The 22,500-nt window shown below is 47.2% G+C and overlaps 1 protein-coding gene across 2 annotated transcripts in view; it reads right to left on the bottom strand.

Annotated features, from left to right (window-relative positions):
- LOC106602318 (centlein) overlaps positions 1 to 22,500 on the bottom strand; it is a 195,106-nt gene that overhangs the window by 87,045 nt on the left and 85,561 nt on the right. The window contains exons 11-13 of one of the 2 annotated variants that reach the window (XM_045716502.1): positions 19,497 to 19,604; positions 14,298 to 14,419; positions 9,558 to 9,677 (exon numbers count right to left, since the gene is read on the bottom strand). In XM_045716502.1, coding sequence (XP_045572458.1) covers positions 9,558 to 9,677; positions 14,298 to 14,419; positions 19,497 to 19,604 — 350 coding nt within the window. The remainder of the gene's footprint in view (positions 1 to 9,557; positions 9,678 to 14,297; positions 14,420 to 19,496; positions 19,605 to 22,500) is intronic. The other variant, XM_045716503.1, reaches the window with a different exon arrangement.

Below are 22,500 nucleotides of genomic sequence, written 5' to 3'. Positions count from 1 at the left end.
TGAATGAACTACAGGACATAATGAAAACCCTCCAACCCAAAAAGGCCTGTGGTGTTAATGGTATCCTAAATGAATTATAAAATATACAGACCACACATTCCAATTGGCTATACTTAAACTCTTTAACATCATCATCAGCTCTGGCATCTTCCCCAATATTTGGAACCAAGGACTGATCACCCCAATCCACAAAAGCGGAGACAAATTTGACCCCAATAACTACCGTGGGATATGCGTCAACAGCAACCTTGAGAAATTCCTCTGCATTATCATTAACAGCAGACTCGTACATTTCCTCACTGAAAACAATGTACAGAGCAAATGTCAAATTGGCTTTTTACCAAATTACTGTACGACAGACCCCGTATTCACCTTGCACACCCTAATTAACAAACAAACAAACCAACAGAGGGTAGTGCGTACGGCCCAGTACATCACTAGGACCAAGCTTCCTGCCATCCAGGACCTCTATACCAGGTGGTGTCAGAGGAAGGCCCTAAAGATTGTCAAAGACTCCAGCCACCCTAGTCAGACTGTTCTCTCTGCTACCGCACGGCAAGCGGTACCGGAGCGCCAAGTCTAGGTCCAAGAGGCTTCTAAACAGCTTCTACCCCCAAGCCATAAGACTCCTGAACATCTAATCAAATAGCTACACAGACTATTTGCATTGCCTCCCCCTTCTACGCTGCTGCGATAATAACAGAGACTCTGTTATTATCTATGCATAGTCACTTTAATAACTCTACCTACATGTACATATTACCTCCATTACCTCGACTAACCAGTGCCTCCGCACATTGACTCTGTACCGGTACCCCCTATATATAGCCTCGCTATTGTTATTTTACTGCTGTTCTTTAATTATTTCTTACTTTTTTATAATAGGTATTTTCTTAAAACTGCATTGTTGGTTAAGGGCTTGTAAGTAAGCATTTCACTGTAAGGTCTACACCTGTTGTATTCGGCGCATGTGACAAATACAATTCGATTTGAAAACAAAGGCAAAGTCTTCTCAAGCTTTGTTGAGTTCAAAATAGCTTTTGACTCAATTTGGCATGAGGGTCTGCTATACAAATTGATGGAAAGTGGTGTTGGGGGAAAAACATACGTCATTATAAAATCCATGTACACAAACAACTAGTGTGCAATTAAAATTGGCAAAAAACACACACATTTCTTTCCACAGGGCCGTGAGGTGTGACAGGGATGCAGCTTAAGCCCCACCCTCTTCAACATATAGTCTGCAGCACCCGGCCTCATCCTACCAGAATCTGAAGTCAAATGTCTACTGATGATCTGGTGCTCTGTCCCCAACCAAGGAGGGCCTACAGCAGCACCTAGATCTTCTGCACAGATTCTGTTAGACCTTGGCCCTGAAATAACATCTCAGTAAGACAAAAATAATGGTGTTCCAAAAAAGGTCCAGTTGCCAGGACCACGAATTCAAATTCCATCTAGACACCGCTGCCCTAGAGCACACAAAAACGATACATACCTGGGCCTAAACATCAGTGCCACAGGTAACCTCCACAAAGCTGTGAACGATCTGAGAGACAAGGCAAGAAGGGCCCTCTATGCCATCAAAAGGAACATACAATTCGACATACCAATTAGGATCTGGCAGAAAATACTTGAATCAGTTATAGAACCCATTGCCCTTTATGGTTGTTAGGTCTGGGGTCCGCTCACCAACCAAGAATTCACCAAACACCAAATTGAGACTCTGCATGCAGAATTCTATAAAAATATCCTCCATGTACAACGTAAAACACCAAATAATGCATGAAGAGCAGAATTAGGCAGATACCCGCTAATTATCAAAATCCAGAAAAGAGCCATTAAATTCTACAACCACCTAAAAGGAAGCAATTCCCAAACCTTCCATAACAAAGCCATCACCCACAGAGAAATAAACCTGGAGAAGAGTCCCCTAAGCAAGCTGGTCCTGGGGCTCTGTTAACAAACACACCCCACAGAGCCCCAGGACAGCAACACAATTAGACCCAACTAAATCATGAGAAAACAAAGAGATAATTACTTGGCACATTGGAAAGCATTTACAAAAAAAACAGAGCAAACTAGAATGATATTTGGCCCTAAACAGAGAGTAAACAGTGGCAGAATACCTGACCACTGTGACTGACCCAAACTGAAGGAAAGCTTTGACTATGTACAGAGTCAGTGAGCATAGCCTTGCTATTGAGAAAGATTGCCGTAGGCAGAACTGTCTCTCAAGAGAAGACAGGCTATGTGCACATTGCCCACAAAATGAGGTGGAAACTGAGCTGCACTTCCTAACCTCCTGCCAAATGTATGACCATATTAGAGACACATTTTTCCCTCAGATTACACAGATTCAACAAAGAATTCGAAACCAAATCCAATTTTGATAAACTCCCATATCTATTGGGTGAAATACCACAGTGTGTCATCACAGCAGCACGATTTGTGACCTGTTGCCACAAGAAAAGGGCAACCAGTGAAGAACAAACACCATTGTAAATACAACCTACATTTATGTTTATTTATTTTCCCTTTTTTACTTTAACTATTTGCACATAATACCTTTTGAAATGTCTATTGTTTTGGAACATTTGTGAGTGTAATGTTTACTGTTCAGTTTTATAGTTTTTTTCCCACTTTTGCTTATTATCTACTTCACTTGCTTTGGCAATGTTAACATATGTTTCCCATGCCAATAAAGCCCTAAATTGAAATTGAATTGAGAGAGAGCCTTTAGCGCAACAGAGAGAGAGAGAGAGAGAGAGAGACTTTAGCCCAACAAGAGAGAGAGAGAGAGAGAGAGAGAGAGAGAGAGAGAGAGAGAGAGAGAGAGAGAGAGACTTTAGCCTACAGAGGGAGAGAGAGACTTTAGCCTACAGAGAGAGAGAGAGAGCGAGAGAGAGAGAGACTTTAGCCTACAGAGGGAGAGAGAGACTTTAGCCTACAGAGGGAGAGAGAGACTTTAGCCAACAGAGAGAGAGAGAGAGAGCGAGAGACTTTAGCCCAACAGAGAGAGAGAGAGAGACTTTAGCCCAACAGAGAGAGAGAGAGACTTTAGCCAACACAGAGAGAGAGAGAGAGAGAGAGAGAGAGAGACACTTTAGCCCAACAGAGAGAGAGGAAGACTTTAGCCCAACAGAGAGAGAGAGAGAAAGACTTTAGCCTACAGAGAGAGAGAGAGACTTTAGCCAACAGAGAGAGAGAGAGAGAGACTTTAGCCAACAGAGAGAGAGAGAGAGAGAGACTTTAGCCTACAGAGGGAGAGAGAGACTTTAGCCCAACAGAGCGAGAGAGAGAGAGAGACTTTAGCCAACAGAGAGAGACAGAGAGAGAGAGAGAGAGAGACTTTAGCCCAACAGAGAGAGAGAGAGAGAGAGAGAGAGACTTTAGCCCAACAGAGAGAGAGAGAGAAGACTTTAGCCTACAGAGAGAGAGAGAGACTTTAGCCCAACAGAGAGAGAGAGAGAGAGAGAAGCAAGAGAGAGAGAGAGAGAGAGAGAGACTTTAGACAGAGAGAGAGAGAGAGAGACTTTAGCCCAACAGAGGAGAGAGAGAGAGACTTTAGCCAACAGAGAGAGAGAGAGAGAGAGAGAGAGAGAGACTTTAGCCCAACAGGAGAGAGAGAGAGAGAGAGAGAGAGAGAGAGAGACTTTAGCCTACAGAGAGAGAGAGAGAGAGACTTTAGCCTACAGAGGAGAGAGAGAGACTTTAGCCAACAGAGAGAGAGAGAGAGAGAGAGAGAGAGAGAGAGAGAGAGAGAGAGAGAGAGAGAGAGAGAGAGAGAGAGAGAGAGAGACTTTAGCCTACAGAGGGAGAGAGAGACTTTAGCCAACAGAGAGAGAGAGAGAGAGAGAGAGAGAGAGAGAGAGAGAGACTTTAGCCAACAGAGAGAGAGAGAGAGAGAGAGAGAGAGACTTTAGCCTACAGAGGGAGAGAGAGAGACTTTAGCCAACAGAGAGAGACTTTAGCCAACAGAGAGAGAGAGAGACTTTAGCCAACAGAGAGAGAGAGAGAGAGAGGGAGACTTTAGCCCAACAGAGAGAGAGGGAGACTTTAGCCCAACAGAGAGAGAGGGAGACTTTAGCCAACAAAGAGAGAGACTTTAGCCAACAGAGAGAGACTTTAGCCAAGAGAGAGAGAGAGAGAGAGAGAGACTTTAGCCTACAGAGGGAGAGAGAGACTTTAGCAAACAGAGAGAGACTTTAGCCAACAGAGAGAGACTTTAGCCAAGAGAGAGAGAGAGAGACTTTAGCCAAGAGAGAGAGAGATACTTTAGCAAACAGAGAGAGACTTTAGCCAACAGAGAGAGACTTTAGCCAACAGAGAGAGAGAGAGAGAGAGACTTTAGCCTACAGAGGGAGAGAGAGACTTTAGCCCAACAGAGAGAGAGAGAGAGAGAGAGAGAGAGAGAGACTTTAGCCTACAGAGGGAGAGAGAGACTTTAGCCAACAGAGAGAGAGAGAGAGAGAGAGAGAGAGAGAGAGACTTTAGCCAACAAGAGAGAGAGAGAGAGAGAGAGAGAGAGAGAGAGAGAGAGAGAGAGAGAGACTTTAGCCCAACAGAGAGAGAGGGAGACTTTAGCCCAACAGAGAGAGGGAGAGAGACTTTAGCAAACAGAGAGAGACTTTAGCCAACAGAGAGAGACTTTAGCCAACAGAGAGAGAGAGAGAGAGAGACTTTAGCCAACAGAGAGAGACTTTAGCCCAACAGAGAGAGAGAGACTTTAGCCAACACAGAGAGAGAGAGAGAGACTTTAGCCTACAGAGGGAGAGAGAGACTTTAGCCAACACAGAGAGAGAGAGAGAGAGAGAGAGAGAGACTTTAGCCGAACAGAGAGAGAGAGAGAGAGAGAGAGAGAGAGAGAGAGAGACTTTAGCCAAGAGAGAGAGAGATACTTTAGCAAACAGAGAGAGACTTTAGCCAACAGAGAGAGACTTTAGCCAACAGAGAGAGAGAGAGAGAGAGAGACTTTAGCCAACAGAGAGAGAGAGAGACTTTAGCCAACAGAGAGAGAGAGAGAGAGGGAGACTTTAGCCCAACAGAGAGAGAGGGAGACTTTAGCCCAACAGAGAGAGAGGGAGACTTTAGCCCAACAGAGAGAGAGAGGGAGACTTTAGCCCAACAGAGAGAGAGAGAGACTTTAGCCCAACAGAGAGAGAGGGAGACTTTAGCCAACAAAGATAGAGAGAGAGACTTTAGCAAACAGAGAGAGACTTTAGCCAACAGAGAGAGACTTTAGCCAAGAGAGAGAGAGAGAGAGAGAGAGAGAGAGAGACTTTAGCCAAGAGAGAGAGAGATACTTTAGCAAACAGAGAGAGACTTTAGCCAACAGAGAGAGACTTTAGCCAACAGAGAGAGAGAGAGAGAGACTTTAGCCTACAGAGGGAGAGAGAGACTTTAGCCCAACAGAGAGAGAGAGAGAGAGAGAGAGAGAGAGAGAGAGAGAGAGAGAGAGAGAGAGAGACTTTAGCCTACAGAGGGAGAGAGAGACTTTAGCCAACAGAGAGAGAGAGAGAGAGAGAGAGAGAGACTTTAGCCAACAGGAGAGAGAGAGAGAGAGAGAGAGAGAGAGAGAGAGAGAGAGAGAGAGAGAGAGAGAGCGAGACTTTAGCCAACGAGAGAGAGAGAGAGAGAGAGAGAGAGAGACTTTAGCCCAACAGAGAGAGAGGGAGACTTTAGCCCAACAGAGAGAGGGAGAGAGACTTTAGCAAACAGAGAGAGACTTTAGCCAACAGAGAGAGACTTTAGCCAACAGAGAGAGAGAGAGAGACTTTAGCCAACAGAGAGAGACTTTAGCCCAACAGAGAGAGAGAGACTTTAGCCAACAGAGAGAGAGAGAGACTTTAGCCAACAGAGAGAGAGAGAGACTTTAGCCGAACAGAGAGAGAGAGAGAGAGAGAGAGAGAGAGAGAGAGAGAGAGAGAGAGAGAGAGAGAGACTTTAGCCTACAGAGGGAGAGAGAGACTTTAGCCAACAGAGAGAGAGAGAGAGAGAGAGAGAGAGAGACTTTAGCCAACAGAGAGAGAGACAGACTTTAGCCAACAGAGAGAGAGAGAGACTTTAGCCAACAGAGAGAGAGAGAGGGAGACTTTAGCCCAACAGAGAGAGAGAGAGACTTTAGCCCAACAGAGAGAGAGGGAGACTTTAGCCCAACAGAGAGAGAGAGAGACTTTAGCCCAACAGAGAGAGAGAGAGAGAGAGAGAGAGAGAGAGAGAGAGAGAGAGAGAGAGACTTTAGCCCAACAGAGAGAGAGGGAGACTTTAGCCCAACAGAGAGAGAGGGAGACTTTAGCCAACAGAGAGAGAGAGAGAGAGAGACTTTAGCAAACAGAGAGAGACTTTAGCCAACAGAGAGAGACTTTAGCCAAGAGAGAGAGAGAGAGAGAGAGACTTTAGCCAAGAGAGAGAGAGATACTTTAGCAAACAGAGAGAGACTTTAGCCAACAGAGAGAGACTTTAGCCAACAGAGAGAGACTTTAGCCAACATAGAGAGACTTTAGCCCAACAGAGAGAGAGAGAGTTTAGCCAACAGAGAGAGACTTTAGCCCAACAGAGAGAGAGAGACTTTAGCCAACAGAGAGAGAGAGAGAGAGAGAGAGAGAGAGAGAGAGACTTTAGCCAGCATAGAGAGACTTTAGCCCAACAGAGAGAGAGAGAGAGAGAGAGAGAGAGAGACTTTAGCCAACAGAGAGAGAGAGACTTTAGCCCACATAGAGAGACTTTAGCCCAACAGAGAGAGAGAGAGAGAGAGAGAGAGAGAGAGAGAGGAGAGAGAGAGACTTTAGCCAACAGAGAGAGACTTTAGCCCAACAGAGAGAGAGAGAGAGAGAGAGAGAGACTTTAGCCAACAGAGAGAGAGAGACTTTAACCAACAGAAAGAGAGACTTTAGCCAACAGAGAGAGAGAGAGAGAGAGAGAGACTTTAGCCAACAGAGAGAGACTTTAGCCCAACAGAGAGAGAGAGAGAAAGGAAATGAGGGGTGAGAGAATATCCTTTAAGCATCTAAACATCCTAACAGCAGCCTTCGTTGGACTGTTATTGGGCCCAAACTCCTCCTCCTACCTCCAGCCAGGAGATAATTAGCCATTAGCGAATCATAGCTAACACTTACGAGGAGGCGCAACCTTCACAAGCACAATCATCTTAATATGGACGGCAGAATGGCAAACTGCCACTTATTATTGGGCCTTGCAGAAGCACTAGATGTCTACGCTCCAAATGGAACCCTATTCTCTATATAGTGCACTGCTTTTGACCAGCGCCGGGCCCACAGTGGTCTGGTCAAAAGCAGTCCACTATATAGGGAATAGGGTGCCATTTTGGGATACAGCCGAAGTTTAGGGCTGGGGGTGTGTGTTGGTCTAGTTATTGCACCAACACGGCTCCCATCTCCTTAATTGTTGGCTATCAACAGTAATTTACATCGCCGGAGCCGCCAAACAGCTTGATATAGAAGCCCAGCCTAATTGCACCGTGTATGCTTCGTTTCTTGCCCCCCTCTTCCCCTGCCCTCCCACACCCCCGCCTTCCCAAACACTCCCAATAGATATAAATGGAGATGGGGTGAGGAGAGTGGGTTTGGGGAGAGGAGAAGGGGGGAGTGGGGAAGGTGGTCGGACGGACGGTGTGCCTGCTGCTTGCTTTTGCACACTGAGCCGTCTAATGGTCGTCGGGGCTGTTGCCGGGGCCAGGATCAAAGCATGGCGGTTCTGTGTGTGTGTGGGGGGGGTAGTTTTTCTAAAGCACGAGTTAGAGACCTCCGCCAAGTTTACTTTGGGCCTTGGAGTGGGCGCTGGGGTAGCAAGTGCCTGGCTGGGTTGACGGGGATCAGCACTAACCCCGGAGGACAGGGGCTGCACAGCCTGAAAGGGAATGGGCGGCTTCCCGCTCTCCCTCGTGCTCCTCGCAGGTCAGTTGCAAGGACCGGGCAGGACGTTGCAGCCGCTTGCCCGGCCGGGAGGATCCTTAACCGGCAGCGGCGGCTGGAGCTGTGGCGGCTGTATGCCTGGTCTGTAATTAGCTCGGACAGCTCTGGCTCAGAGAAAGAGAGAAAGAGAGGCAGCCGGGCTAGATCATAATGAGATCATCTGGGATTAGGAGGACCGGACAGGAGGAGGAGAGGGGAGGAGAAGGAGAGGGGAAGAGGAGGTGAGGGGAAGAGGAGGAGAGGGGAAGAGGAGGAGGAGAGCCCAGGCCTCAGCCTGCTACATCACCACACTACAGAGGTGGGGTAGAGTAGGGAACGGGGTAGAGTAAAGAACGGGGTAGGGTAGGGGTCGGGGAAGAGTAGGGAATGGGGTAGCGTAGGGAACGGGGTAGAGTAGGGAACGGGGTAGAGAAGGGAACGGGGTAAAGTAGAGAACGGGGTAGAGAAGGGAACGGGGTAGAGAAGGGAACGGGGTAGTGTAGAGAACGGGGTAGAGTAAAGAACGGGGTAGAGTAGAGAACGGGGTAGAGTAGAGAACGGGGTAGCGTAGGGAACGGGGTAGAGTAGGGAACGGGGTAGTGTGGGGAACGGGGTAGTGTAGGGAACGGGGTAGTGTAGGGAACGGGGTAGAGTAGAGAACGGGGTAGAGTAGGGACGGGTAGGGCTGGTCAGTGGTTGGTTGAGCCTGGTCTGGGCTGTACAGCAGCATGAGCCCTGGCAGAGTGGTAGGGAGCCGCAGTCAGAGGCCCTAATGAAGAGCAACACATCCAACAGCCCTGGTAATTAACACAATCCCTGTCCCTCACCTTTCTCTTTATCTCTCTCTCCCTCCCTCCCTCCCTCCCTCCCGCCCTCTCGTTACACCACTATTGTCACGGAGGCTCAGTACCGGTACGTGTACTGTGGGACACGGACAACATGTCTTCATAATATTCTGTCTGTTTACGTTCTTAGGTAGCTCTCCTTTACCAAACACATTCACATAGCCACAGATCAGAGAACAGAAAGGTCCAGTGAGGTATTTGATATAATTAATTGGTAGTGATGATGAATGAAATCATACCCCAGAGTTGCAACTAACAGACCCGACCGTCCCCACGTTCGTTGCAAAAAAATGTAAAGGTAAAATTACTTTAATGAAGAAATGTTTTTGCTGTCCGCCGTGTAGAATGATTCAAATATATATGACGTGGAACATGGAGCTGTTGCCAGCTTAAAACGATCTATTTCTCACTATCATTAGAAACAACACGCAAATGAAGACGCTTCACAAAGACACTGCCAGAGCACACCGATAATGTGAGATTTTTTTCTCCAACCAACAAAATCTTGGGGCCGGCAATTTTCCAAATGAGAGACGGGGCTAATGATCTAGTGTTGGAACCTGCTGGCTGGAAATAATGAGGAGAGGAGACGGACGCTGTGAAGTTCAGAAGGGCGTGCTCAAAGTTTAACACCGACAAACTGTGGGGGAGAGGTCGAGAGGTCAGACAGAGGTGAGGGCGTGTGTCTAAAACGTGTGTGTGTGTGCAAATGACAATACTCTATATCAGCAAGCAATCAGGCCAACTGAGGAGGTATAGAGACAGAGAGAGAGACAGAGAAACAGACAGGAGTGGGACTTACTTGTGTGTAGTGAGCTTCTTGTTGAGGTGTTTGAAGTAGGCCAGCTCGTTCCACACCGCATCGCTGTTCTCCTGGCGGAGCTGCCACGGCTCTGCCCGCTGCTGGGTCCTGCCCCTGGGCCTGCACCCACACACACACACACACACACACACACCGAGGACACAGGGGAGAACAGTTAGTACCATACCTAGCAGCCCCTGGTCAATTCACATCGGGAGAACTGTTGTTATTTAGACATTTGTAGCCGTATTCAAATGAGCGGCCTTGACTTTGATACTTCAGTGGCAAATCAAGTGTACACACTCAGTTGGTGTTAGTTAAATCCCAGGGCAGTGCCCGAGTGGCTAGGCTGCGGACTGCAGAGGATTCCCAGTGTGCCATGTAGATGTAAATAATGGCTCAAACACACCCAAACCAACACACATCACTTATGAATACTTAATGACACTTATACACGGTGGCGTGGCAGACACACACCCACCGCCTATTTCCCCTCATCAATCAATCCCAGCCTACCCACCCCTCCACCACCATTCAACTCCAATCAGTCCTTCATTTGAACACTTCTAGTGCAAAGACAACAACCATCTAATAAAGAAGAAAATTAGATCTCTCTCTCTCTCTCTCTCAATGAAGGAAGGAGAGGAAATGGATTCCGAGGTATGCGAAACCAGGGTTATATCTATATCGTCCAGGGTTTCTTTCCCGTGGTCATTATGGGCTATGTAGACGCCGCTCTGCCACGCTAATACCAGTTAAGACCCCGTTCCTGGGAGTGGGAAGGCAACAGGAGGAACAGTACATTTTCTTTCATTTGATACCGCTAATGCCCCTGTGAGCAATTTGGAGCCCTTTAACTTGTGGTATGGTGCCGACTGTGCGGTGCTGTAGTGTGTCTGAGCTGTCCTGTGATCCCCGGGTTTCTTTCCCCGAGAGCAAAGACTCTCTCTCTCTCTCTCTGATACATTGAAGAGAGATCACTGGAACTTCCCACAACAAAACTTAGACACTGAGGATTACTCTGTATGTATTCTTATGGTGAGAGGGGAGAGTATTGCGATGCAAAATGCATTTCTCTACACTGTGTGTTGTATGCAGGAGCAAGCCCCTACAGCCTGCCGTCCTGTGGATCTGATCAGACAGACCTGCTACCAGGGATATGGACGGAACGCTTATCTTGTCCGCTCCTTTAAGCAATATTGTAATTGTGGTAGCCTAGCAGTTAAGAGCGTTGGGCCAGTAACAGAAAGGTTGCTGGTTCGAATCCTCGAGCCAACTAGGTGAAAAATCTGTCGATGTGCCCTTGAGCAATGCACTTAACCTTAATTACTCCTGTAAGCTGCTCTGGATAAGAGCATCTGCTAAATGACTAAAGGGTAAATATGTAAATGATTCACACCGTCTTCTGATCGGCCGAGAGGAGCATTTAGATCTTCAGGGAGTGCCTAGGGGGTAGGGACTAGGAGTCCATTTTGGATCCAGCACCAGTCCAGCCCTCAGTGCTTCCCCCCAGCAGTCAACTAGTTTCCGTTATTAAGCAGCAAGGAAACAGAAATGGGAGAGCACTTTATTCACAGAGAAGACTCTCCGGCTAATTGCTTTTAATTCGAGGGGAATCTGTTTACGGGCGCAACTTTGATCAGACTGCAGACGTTTTAATAACCTTTCATTTATTTACTCATTCCGTCATCCCAGTCTGATTAAAACTTTCTTCTCTCTAATATAAATAAGAAGTTGGGTTTTTTCTGCTCTTTTATTCCGTTTGGGCGCGTCTGGTGGTAATCATGAATGACAGTGCTGTTTCTCCGGAGCGGTCCAGCCCGGCTGTGTGTCGGCTGCATGCTGATGAGGAGAGAGTGTCCAGGGCCTGCAGCTGTGCTCTGATTCGCTGGTAGTTACCCTACTTCCTGCTCCAGTGTCCACTCCACCAACACACACTGGCTGTGTCTGAAATGGAACGATATTCTCAAAATAGTGCACTACTTTTTAACCAGAGCCTCAGGTGAACTATAGGGAATAGGGTGCCATTTGGGAAACAGCCACTGCACATCAACCCAGACCCATAGAGCACCAATACTAACTCAGTCCCTCAATAAGTCACTCTCCTGGGGAGAGAAACCAGATGAATGTGAGGGTGGCAGCAGCAACATGCTGAAGAGGAAGCACAAACTAACGCTACTAATCCTAATGGTTTCACCTGTCATAATGGGGGGAGGAGGTGGTCTATTCAATTTAAACTCCAGAACAGAATAAGAGGCAGGTAGAGGTGGTCTTCAGAACAGTTTACCCCCCCCCCCCCCCCCTTTCAGTCTAACACACAAAGGGAGGGCATAAAAGAAGCCCCTCCTCACCCCCACCACTTTCCCCGAAAACAATCAACACAGCGTGGAGGCAACTGGGAAATCCCTAACAAGCCCAAAATGCAATGAGAGTGGACGTTTTCCCCCCTGACTTGTTAGGCCTGATTCCACAGCTCTAACGGGTAGTGTTTAAGTGGTTTCTCCATTGTCTCCCCCGTTCAGACTGGCATTACCCCAGTGGGTTTGGGACTATTTAAGGATGGATATGAGAGGTTAACCCATCCAAGTGAATGCCAACGATCATAAGGCTGAGGAGCTGCCTGGGTGGCGCCATCAAAGGCTGAGGATGAAAAGGGCAAAGCTGCATATCGTGTCAATTCTGTCTCCTGTCAAATGATGATGCCAATATGCAGGTGACAGGTCAGTCTGATGGCGTACTGGTTGACTGTGTATTATGAATCACCAATTCCCTGTTGGCAACAAAACTGCTTTATAACATTTAAAATTGTACCTTTTTAATATGACTTATTGCCACAAGAGGTTACAAACAGAGAAAAATATCAGACAGACCTATTTTCTTCCTGCTAGCAGTGTGCCCTCGTTTTCATCAAGATCCTCCAACAACAAGGAGACAACCACACACACCACACTTTCTTGATAACCTGCTAAAATGTACAGACGGGCACAAATGGTGTTGTTTCCAAGTGATGCTCTCTTCGTTCTCTCTGTCTGTCAAACGCTCTCTCTGTCTGCCTGTTGTTCCGTGCTGCGCAGAGCAGCTCCTCGCCGAACGGCGGGGAGGTGGTGGATGGTGAATACTCGCTCGCTCTACTTTCACACGGCCTCACGTTGCAGCCGCTGTTTTCTTTAATTAACCCGGGGAGAAAACAGCTGACAGGGTCAACACGTCAGTCCCGTGTGGATACCAACCCCACATACGCTTCTATTAGTTAGTGTTTTAAAAGGTTCTCCTCGCTGCCTGAAGCTTTGGGGGAGGAAGTCAGAAAGAGGGAGAAAGAGTGTGTGTCACGTTAATGACATCTGCCGCCACATTGCCCTCTTTGTGTGAAAACCCCGTGGTTTTGATCTAGATCAAACCAAGGGGATCGGAAGAGGAAATCACTCCCCTTCAAATCACCCCCTCTCCACCTCGTCCCCCGTCCCTCCCCAGGAGTTTCTCAGACACCCTGTCCCCTCTATAACGGACCCCTTCAGCCTCAAGTCCTAATTGATGCCAGGGTAAGAAGGAAAGAGAGAAACAGAGAGAGAAACAAAGGCATGCACAGCGACTCGAACGCTAAGCTACGAAATTGATTCGCTTAAAACCAGTTAAGCTTTTTCAAAGGTAAAGGTGTAAGCCTCCCACTCTTCCCACACAGTAGGTCAGGTGATGACACGTAACATAAAGAGTAAAGGTCATTCTATACCAGAACGTCAGTCTGCCGCTGGGTGGAAGTGTGTCACCTGCCACTCTATACCAGAACGTCAGTCTGCCGCTCGGTGGAAGTGTGTCACCTGCCACTCTATACCAGAACGTCAGTCTGCCGCTGGGTGGAAGTGTGTCACCTGCCACTCTATACCAGAACGTCAGTCTGCCGCTGGGTGGAAGTGTGTCACCTGCCACTCTATACCAGAACGTCAGTCTGCCGCTGGGTGGAAGTGTGTCACCTGCCACTCTATACCAGAACGTCAGTCTGCCGCTGGGTGGAAGTGTGTCACCTGCCACTCTATACCAGAACGTCAGTCTGCCGCTGGGTGGAAGTGTGTCACCTGCCACTCTATACCAGAACGTCAGTCTGCCGCTGGGTGGAAGTGTGTCACCTGCCACTCTATACCAGAACGTCAGTCTGCCGCTGGGTGGAAGTGTGTCACCTGCCACTCTATACCAGAACGTCAGTCTGCCGCTCGGTGGAAGTGTGTCACCTGCCTCTCTATACCAGAACGTCAGTCTGCCGCTGGGTGGAAGTGTGTCACCTGCCACTCTATACCAGAACGTCAGTCTGCCGCTGGGTGGAAGTGTGTCACCTGCCACTCTATACCAGAACGTCAGTCTGCCGCTGGGTGGAAGTGTGTCACCTGCCACTCTATACCAGAACGTCAGTCTGCCGCTGGGTGGAAGTGTGTCACCTGCCACCCTATACCAGAACGTCAGTCTGCCGCTGGGTGGAAGTGTGTCACCTGCCACTCTATACCAGAACGTCAGTCTGCCGCTGGGTGGAAGTGTGTCACCTGCCACTCTATACCAGAACGTCAGTCTGCCACTGGGTGGAAGTGTGTCAACTGCCACTCTATACCAGAACGTCAGTCTGCCGCTGTGTGGAAGTGTGTCACCTGCCACTCTATACCAGAACGTCAGTCTGCTGCTGGGTGGAAGTGGTACCATAGAAATAGAATTCTAGTAGAGTAGAATATTGAATTCTAGTTCTAGTAGGGTACTCACAGGCCCTGTGCGTCCTCCACCTCTCGGAGCTGGTCTTTGACTGTCCTGTAGTTGGTCTGGACGAGACGCAGGCGCTCGTGGCGTTTCTCATGGGCCCTCCGCAGCTCCTCGTTCTCCTCCGTCTGCCGGCCAGAGACATACAGGAGGTTACGTTACACAGTGTGGCCACTTCACACATGCAGTGCACAGGGAAATCAAATGATTTCACTGAAATGTGAAACCGGTCGGGGGTTGGGAGTGATGACAAATCTTTCTGAAAAGTTAAAATGACTTAAATCTTACATTGAGAGCAGTGTATTTCCAAAAGATAGAAAATCGACCTAGAAACAGTGTAAATAATTTAATTACTGACAGTGTCAGTCTAGTACGGAACTGTACACCAGTGGAGGCTGGTGGGAGGAGCTATAGGAGGATGGGATCATTGTAATGGCTGGTATGGAATAAATGGAACGATATCAAACACATGGAAACAACGTTTGACTCTGGCCCCTTCATTCCTTTCCAGCCATTACAATGAGTCCTCCTATAGCTCGTCCCACCAGCCTCCACTGCTGTACACCCCCCAGGTCAGATATAACTCCTGTTACTGTAACATGTAGCTATAACAAGGATGTGCTCCATTATTGAGGAAGCATCACCTCTCTCTGACATTGCAGTTCCTCTCCTTCTCTCTGACAAGTGTTCCTCCAGCATCCGAGGTTCGTTACAGGTACAGCATTAATATGGTCAAGTCAACAGGGAGAGAGAGCACTTTGAACCCTCTTCACACCACCCTCCCCCCTCCTTCAGCCCCTCTCCCCTCAGCGGGGTACTGGTCATTGACTGGGGTCACCACCCAATTGGGGCGGCAATGACTGACTATTTAAAAAAAGAAAAGATTACAACGTGGGACTTTCAGGGGAGAGAAGGAGGAGAACATCTAGATGCTCCTGACAGGAACGCCTCTATTATTCTGACCTTAACAGAGTGGAAGAAGAAAACACTTTAAAACAGGCAGGCTAGGGCTAGGGAGGGAGAAGAGGAGGAAAGATGAGAGAGACAGAAAGAGAGAAAGAATAAGAGAGAGAGAAAGAGAGCAGAGCAGGTTTCTGCTTGAGTGGCCAGGCAGGGCTGGGGAGACTTCTTGTCGAGAGCCTTTTGAAGGGAAGAGCTTGTTTACTGCTGATATGACACGGCTGCCCTGCAGAGAGGGAAATGTGAGCTCTGAACCCTGTTATTATTAACAAGGACAAAGAGAACAGAGAGGAGCGGGAGCGGCAGCACACACATGGACGTATGCACACACACACTCAGAGACAGACACACACACACACACTTTCTCTCACACTCCACCGATGTGACAAGTATGGATTTTTGTGTACTGGTGAGAGATATTCACAGAGGACATCCGTTACACGGGCCGCCTTTACAACACAAAGCCCCCCAAACAAACGCAGCCTGGGTTTCTGCCTCTAATGAAAGGAGAGAGAACCACACACAGAGAGAGAGAGAGTCCTGACTGATTGATTGCAGAGGGGCTCTGGTCGGAGTGGCAGGGCATTAGCCACATCATTGCTTCCCAGGCCCCTTAGAGCTCCCACTGGGCCCCGGCCCCAACCCTGGTCATCACAGATCACACTTCAACCCCACCACCAGCAATCAATACTCCACAACACACAGCCTGCTCTGGGTACACTGGCCCCAGACCCTAATCATCCAGCATGTATGTTCTCAAGCTGAAAAATAATTTGGTGTCTCTCAGACCTCAGAGAGAGACAGTGCTGTTGTTTACTTGTCCTGGAAGTGGCAAGTTTGTACAAAAAAATGAAATAAATAAAAACAGTTTGTTAGGATCCCCTACTGTTCAGTCCAGTTCAGCATTTAACTGATACAATCACACTGGGTACACAGTATAAATTGTGTGCCCAATATAATGGGGTCAGTGGATGTCTAATCTAAGATGAGGGTTGTTGAATTACCACTCGCCACGCGCACGTTTGTTTTAGTATCTTTGTGGGGTCCAAACAATTGATTCCCATTCAAAATGCTATTTTCCCTAAACCTAAACCCAAACCCCTATTCCTAAACCTAACTCCTAACCCTAACTGTAACCCTAAACCTAACCCCTGAGCCTAAACCCTAAGCCTAAAACAGCCTTTTTCCTTGTGGGAACCGGCGAAACGGCCCTACTTGTGCAAATTTTCCTTGTTTTACTATCCTTGTGAGGACTTCTGGTCCCCACAAGGACAGTAAAACCGAAAACACACACACAACTCTGTTAAACGCCTCTCAGTCCGCACTACAGACATGTAAATGGAACCATTAAATAACACAGTCATGCGTATCATCAGCCATTAGCATCAGTCTGAGTGTCTGTCTAGTATGTGATGTAATAGGGACACTTTAGACCTGACACCAAAATAACTGCTAATATCCCTGGCTGAGTAAAGAGACATGACCTCCATATATCTGTAGTGGACGGGGGGGAAGAGAGAGAGAGAGACAGAGAGAGAGAGAGAGGATTTTCCAGAGAAGATCCAGATCTCAGGGTATTAGACCAAAGTTCTCAATAGGTACAAAATATATAGAGTACTGCACACACTACAATTACTTAGGTTTAAAAATAAGCTCAATTGGACACCTTCATGATGCAGTGAATGAACTGAGGGGAAAGCACACAGGGCATTCTTCGCCATTAAAAAACAAATTCAAATTGAAATACCTATTAAAATTTGGCTAAAACTAATTGAATGTATCATTGAACCAATTGCACTTCATGCCAAAACAAGATTTCACCAAATGGGACAAACACCCCATTGAAACCCTGCATGCAGAGTTCTGTAAGATTCTCCTACATGTCCAGAGGAGAACTACAAACAATGCATGCAGGGCAGAATTAGGCCAATATCCACTAATAATAAAAACTCAAAAAAGAGCAATTAAGTTTTGGAAACATCTAAAATACAGTGACCCCCTCTCATATCATTACCAAGCCCTGCAATGCCAAGAGCTGAGCAAAGAAAAGAGTCCCCTCATCCAGCTGGTCCTGTGGCTGAGTTCACAAACTTGTTCTACTAACACACTGAAGCCTCAGAAACAGAACATCCAATCAATCAGAATAAAACAAATTACAACACAGTCAAAACAAAACTACATTGCTTATTGGGAAACACAAGCACAAAGCAAAATGCAGTGCTATCTGGCTCCCTGTAGAGGAAAGGATGTGTAACCACTGCACCACAGCAGAACCTGAGACAGAGCTGCATTTCCTGGCTAAATGTCAAAAATATAAAACAATTAGAGAGTGTTATTTCCCCAAATTTGAAACCCTTATTCAAGGTTTCAAAGATCACTCTGATGAGAATAGGCAACCAGTCCTGTTGGGGGAAGACGCAGAGAGCTGTGGGTTGGCAGTTCACTACATTGCTGGCTGCCATAAGATGAGGGACAGTGTCTGACAGACCAACCAACCTGCACGTGTCCTCTACTGTATGCTTATTGCTATTGTTCAATGTATGGTTATTTTGCCCCTTGGTTATTTTTGTTACTGTTGTCCCGTTGACAATTTTGATTCTTATTCGTTTTATATTGTAAATATCCAAAGTAAGCTTTGGCAATATGTACATTGTTACGTCATGCCTATAAAGCAAATTGAATTTAATTGAAATTGAAAAATTGAGAGAGAGAGCGAGAGGAAAGAAAAGAGACAAGGAAGAAGAGAAAGAGGCAAAAACAGAGACGAAGAGAGAAATAAGAGGGGAGAAATAATAATAGCACAAGAGAGAAATAAAAAGGAGAGAGAGGAGAAAGAGAGAGACCGCAGAACAGAGGAGAGTGTGAAGGTTAAAAGAGCGATGGAGCTGATTGGTTTATGGGGAGAGTCCAAGTCCTGCCGCATCCTCTCCTCTCCTGCTGCTTCATTGCCCACACAGACGCTCAGCGGTCGTGTGTATCAGGTGTGTGTGTGTGTGTGTGTGTCAGTGTGTGTGTATGTATCAGTGTATGTGTGTGAGTGTGTGGCACACCGTTAGGAAAGGTCAGAGAGGAAGCAGTCGGCAACAGCGGTGCAATTGAGCCCCTTAGAGACCATCAGCCTTCCCCGATGCTGGACCACGGGGAGAGACAGAGAGAGAGTGTGTCTCTGCTATCCCCTCCACTCACCTCTTATCAGGAGCAATTCACCCTGCTGGCCTCTCCAACACACAGCAATCATATTGCAGAGATACTGTACCCACCGGCTGGTGTTAAAATACTATAAAGCGATACTCTGTTGTTACAAAACCAAAGACGGTCATCATTTTTAAGAGTTGAGACTGAGAATGTCACAGGTTGAGACAAGTCTAACACACAATACCCAGACACTGATGTGTGGTTTAAAGCTGGAGGCAGTCAGTCAGAACACACATGTGGGAGTCAGTCACTCTGCTGCAGCAGCCAGCCAGCCAGGCAGGCAGGGACATCTTCATCTCTTTTTCAGAGGCATTACTACCTCTCTGAGTGGTGATTACAGACGGTGATAATTGAGCCGTCAGGAGAAGGCACTGATGAGAGGGGGGAGACAGGGGGCTGGCTGGGCCTCTGAGGGGAGATGGGAGGCAAGGGACCCGCGCAGGCAGATGCGTGACAGCCCTCCCTCGTCCTATCGGTGCGTTAGCTAACTCTCAGTAGTAGCGTGTCGTGGCTGGCGGCAGAGCAGTGACATTCACACATGACGGCCTGTCTGTCTCTGAATGGGCCTGATGATGACAATGAGGTCATATCAATACACACAGGAAACAGAACACAGGTACCTCTCACCTGGACTCACACTACTCAATGTGCTGGAAAGCATTAGGAGGAGGGAGAGAGAGGAGAGACGAGGGAGTAGAGAGAGAGAGAGAGAGAGAGAGAGGAAATGGGGAGAGAACGGGGGGAAAGAATAGAGAATAGAAAACAGAATTAAGACTAAAGAGACAGGAAGAAGGGAATTGAAAAGAGAGAGAAAATGACACAAAGAGAGAGAAACAGACAGAGACAGAGTGAGAAAGACAGAGAGACAAATAGAGAGAGAGACAGACAGAGAGACAGACAGCGAGAGACAAACAGAGAGACAAACAGAGAGAGAGAGACAAACAGAGAGAGAGACAGCCAGAGAGAGAGACAGCGAGAGAGACAGACAGAGAGACAGACAGCGAGAGACAAAGAGAGAGTGTGTAGTGTAGAGGTCAGTGAGGTTTGTACCTTCAGTCTGAGCAGCTCCTCCAGGTCATGAATCCTCTTTTCCACTCCTCTTCCTGACTCCACGCTGCTCGCCGGGGACAACGACCTGGACCGCTGCACCGGTACACTCTGGGGGATGTAGTCATTCAATCAGAGAGAGAGAGAGAGGAAGGGGGTTCGGCTACGCGCTTCAGCAGGCTTTAGCATCACATTACAGAGACAACTAGTGCTCAATTAACAGCTGCACAACGGCTGTGTGAATACCAATAACACATTATATATGTTCATTTCACTTTTCCCTTACGTGAAGACATACAGATACACAAGTAAGAACACACCCGCCGAACACACACACATACACACACATACCATCTCTCCCCTCACACACACATACCATCTCTCCCCTCACACACACATACCATCTCTCGCCTCACACAGACATACCATCTCTCCCCTCACACACACATACCATCTCTCCCCTCACACACACATACCATCTCTCCCCTCACACACACATACCATCTCTCCCCTCACACACACATACCATCTCTCCCCTCACACACATATACCATCTTTCCCCTCACACACACATACCATCTCTCCCCTCACACACACATACCATCTCTCCCCTCACACACACATACCATCTCTCCCCTCACACACACATACCATCTCTCCCCTCACACACACACATACCATCTCTCCCCTCACACACACATACCATCTTTCCCCTCACACACACATACCATCTCTCCCCTCACACACACATACCATCTCTCCCCTCACACACACATACCATCTCTCCCCTCACACACACATACCATCTCTCCCCTCACACACACATACCATCTCTCCCCTCACACACACATACCATCTCTCCCCTCACACATACATACCATCTCTCCCCTCACACACAGAAGACAAAAACCCAATCAGGGTACCAGAGGAATAAGGAAGCATCCCTCCACACACTGCACCACACGGAGCTCCAAAGGTTTCTCCCGCCACTGGCTAATGAGTATGTTCATTTACATGTACACTGTTTCTTTGACTGTAATGACGTCCCATTAGGGGACACTAAAGGGCTATAGATTCCAGGCTGCGCCGGGCTTCATTACCAAAAGGTGGGCAGTGGGGCCCCTTTAATTGCTCTATGAGGACCCCGAGGTTACACTTGATAGGACAACTGGCTGGTAGAAACTGCTGGGGGGAGAAAAAAGAAAGCTGCTCTCTCGCTCCTCCTTGAGAACAAGAAGCACTCTCCGGTCCTGCTGTGTGTGTGTGTGTGTGTGTGTGTGTGTGTGTGTGTGTGTGTGTGTGTGTGTGTGTGTGTGTCTTTTCTTTAAAAATAAATAAAGAAGCTCTGGGAACAATATGCTGTTGGAATATGGAAACAGAAAGATGAGGATAGGAGCCCCTGTGGTGGGAATGTTGAGCGGAACAGATGGCGGCTAAAATATGCAATGTGACTAAATGCGCCGATGCTTCTTTAGTCTGGAGATTAGGCGGTAGCAAGAGTTTATAGGGAGGATGGAGGGATGGCAAGTCGGCTGACCCAAAAAGAACAAAGTGACATTGAAGGGCAACCAGAGACCTTGTGCCAACTAGATCTATTAAAGCTTTACAACGGTTCTCATTTGAACCTCACTGAGTTTACCAAACATTAGAAAAACCTTCCTAATATTGAGTTGCACCCCTTTTGCCCTCAGAACAGCCTCAATTTGTCAGGGGTATGGACTCTACAAGGGGTCCAAAGTGTTCCACAGGGATGCTGGTCCATGTTGACTCCAATGCTTCCCACAGTTGTGTCAAGTTGGCTGGATGTCCTTTGTGTGGTGGACCATTCTGGATACACAAGGGAAACTGTTGAACGTGAAAAACTCAGCAGCGTTGCAGTTCTTGAAACAAACTGGTGTGCCTGGCACCTACTACCATACCCTGTTCAAAGGTGCTTAAATATTTTGTCTTGCCCATTCACCCTCTGAATGGCACGCATACACAATCCGTCTCAAGGCTTAAAAATCCTTCTTTAACCTGTCTTCTCCCCTTAATTTACACTGATTGAAGTGGATTTAACAAGTGAGGGACAAATAAGGGATCATAGCTTTCACTTGGATTCACCTGGTCAGTCTATGTCATGGAAAGAGCAGGTGTTCTTAATGTTTTGTACACTCAGTGTGTACTGCTGTGACAAATACTTTCCTCCTGGGTGTTAACGATCTTCAATTCAAAAAAATGTTTACACTCCAAAAACAAACTTATACTAACAACAACTTACAGACACCTACAAACAATGACTACATCTCATCTGGCCAGACCCGCATGCTCACACCCCCATCCTTAGATGATTGCAATACAGTCTGCTTTCTCTATGATTTGCTTGACCTTCACTTGAACTCTGTTGAACTCTGCATCCAGCAAATGAGTAGATAAAGCATGTCCGGTTGGAGGGGTGTATGCTGGGCAAAGAACATTCAGAAATCTCTTCCAATACACATTGCCTGTGAGCATCAGAGGTGAACCAGTTGCAGACACAGCTTGAGCAAGACATTTATCAGCATTTCTCTGACTACGTTCCTCCATTGAATCAAAAACACTTCTGATTCCAGGAGGACCATGAGCTGTTGCTATCGATAAGGTGTCTGATTCATCATTTTCACCTCGAATAGAAGTAGAGGGACTTTTGTCAGAGGTTGCTTGTTGTGAGCACTGAGGGAACTTTATGCACTTGGCCAGATGATTCTGCATCTATGTTGCAGTCTTCACATATGATTTGGCACAATATTTGCAAATGTACACAGCTTTTCTTTCTACATTAGCTGCAGTGAAATGTCTCCACACATAAGACAGTGCTCGTGGCATTTTCCTGTAAAGATTAGAAAAAACTGAGTAAAAAAATAAAATAAATACAATTCCATGTACAGATAAATAGTTAAGCAGTTTGATTAAACAACTCCTTTGTAAGATAAATGTTTTAAACTGAAACATGTATGGAAACAGGTGAATTAACACTCCTCAGTTAGCA

The sequence above is a fragment of the Salmo salar genome, chromosome ssa04 (assembly GCF_905237065.1).
Source record: "Salmo salar chromosome ssa04, Ssal_v3.1, whole genome shotgun sequence".
Lineage (NCBI taxonomy): Eukaryota > Metazoa > Chordata > Actinopteri > Salmoniformes > Salmonidae > Salmo > Salmo salar.
This window is presented reverse-complemented; position numbering and strand designations above follow the sequence as displayed.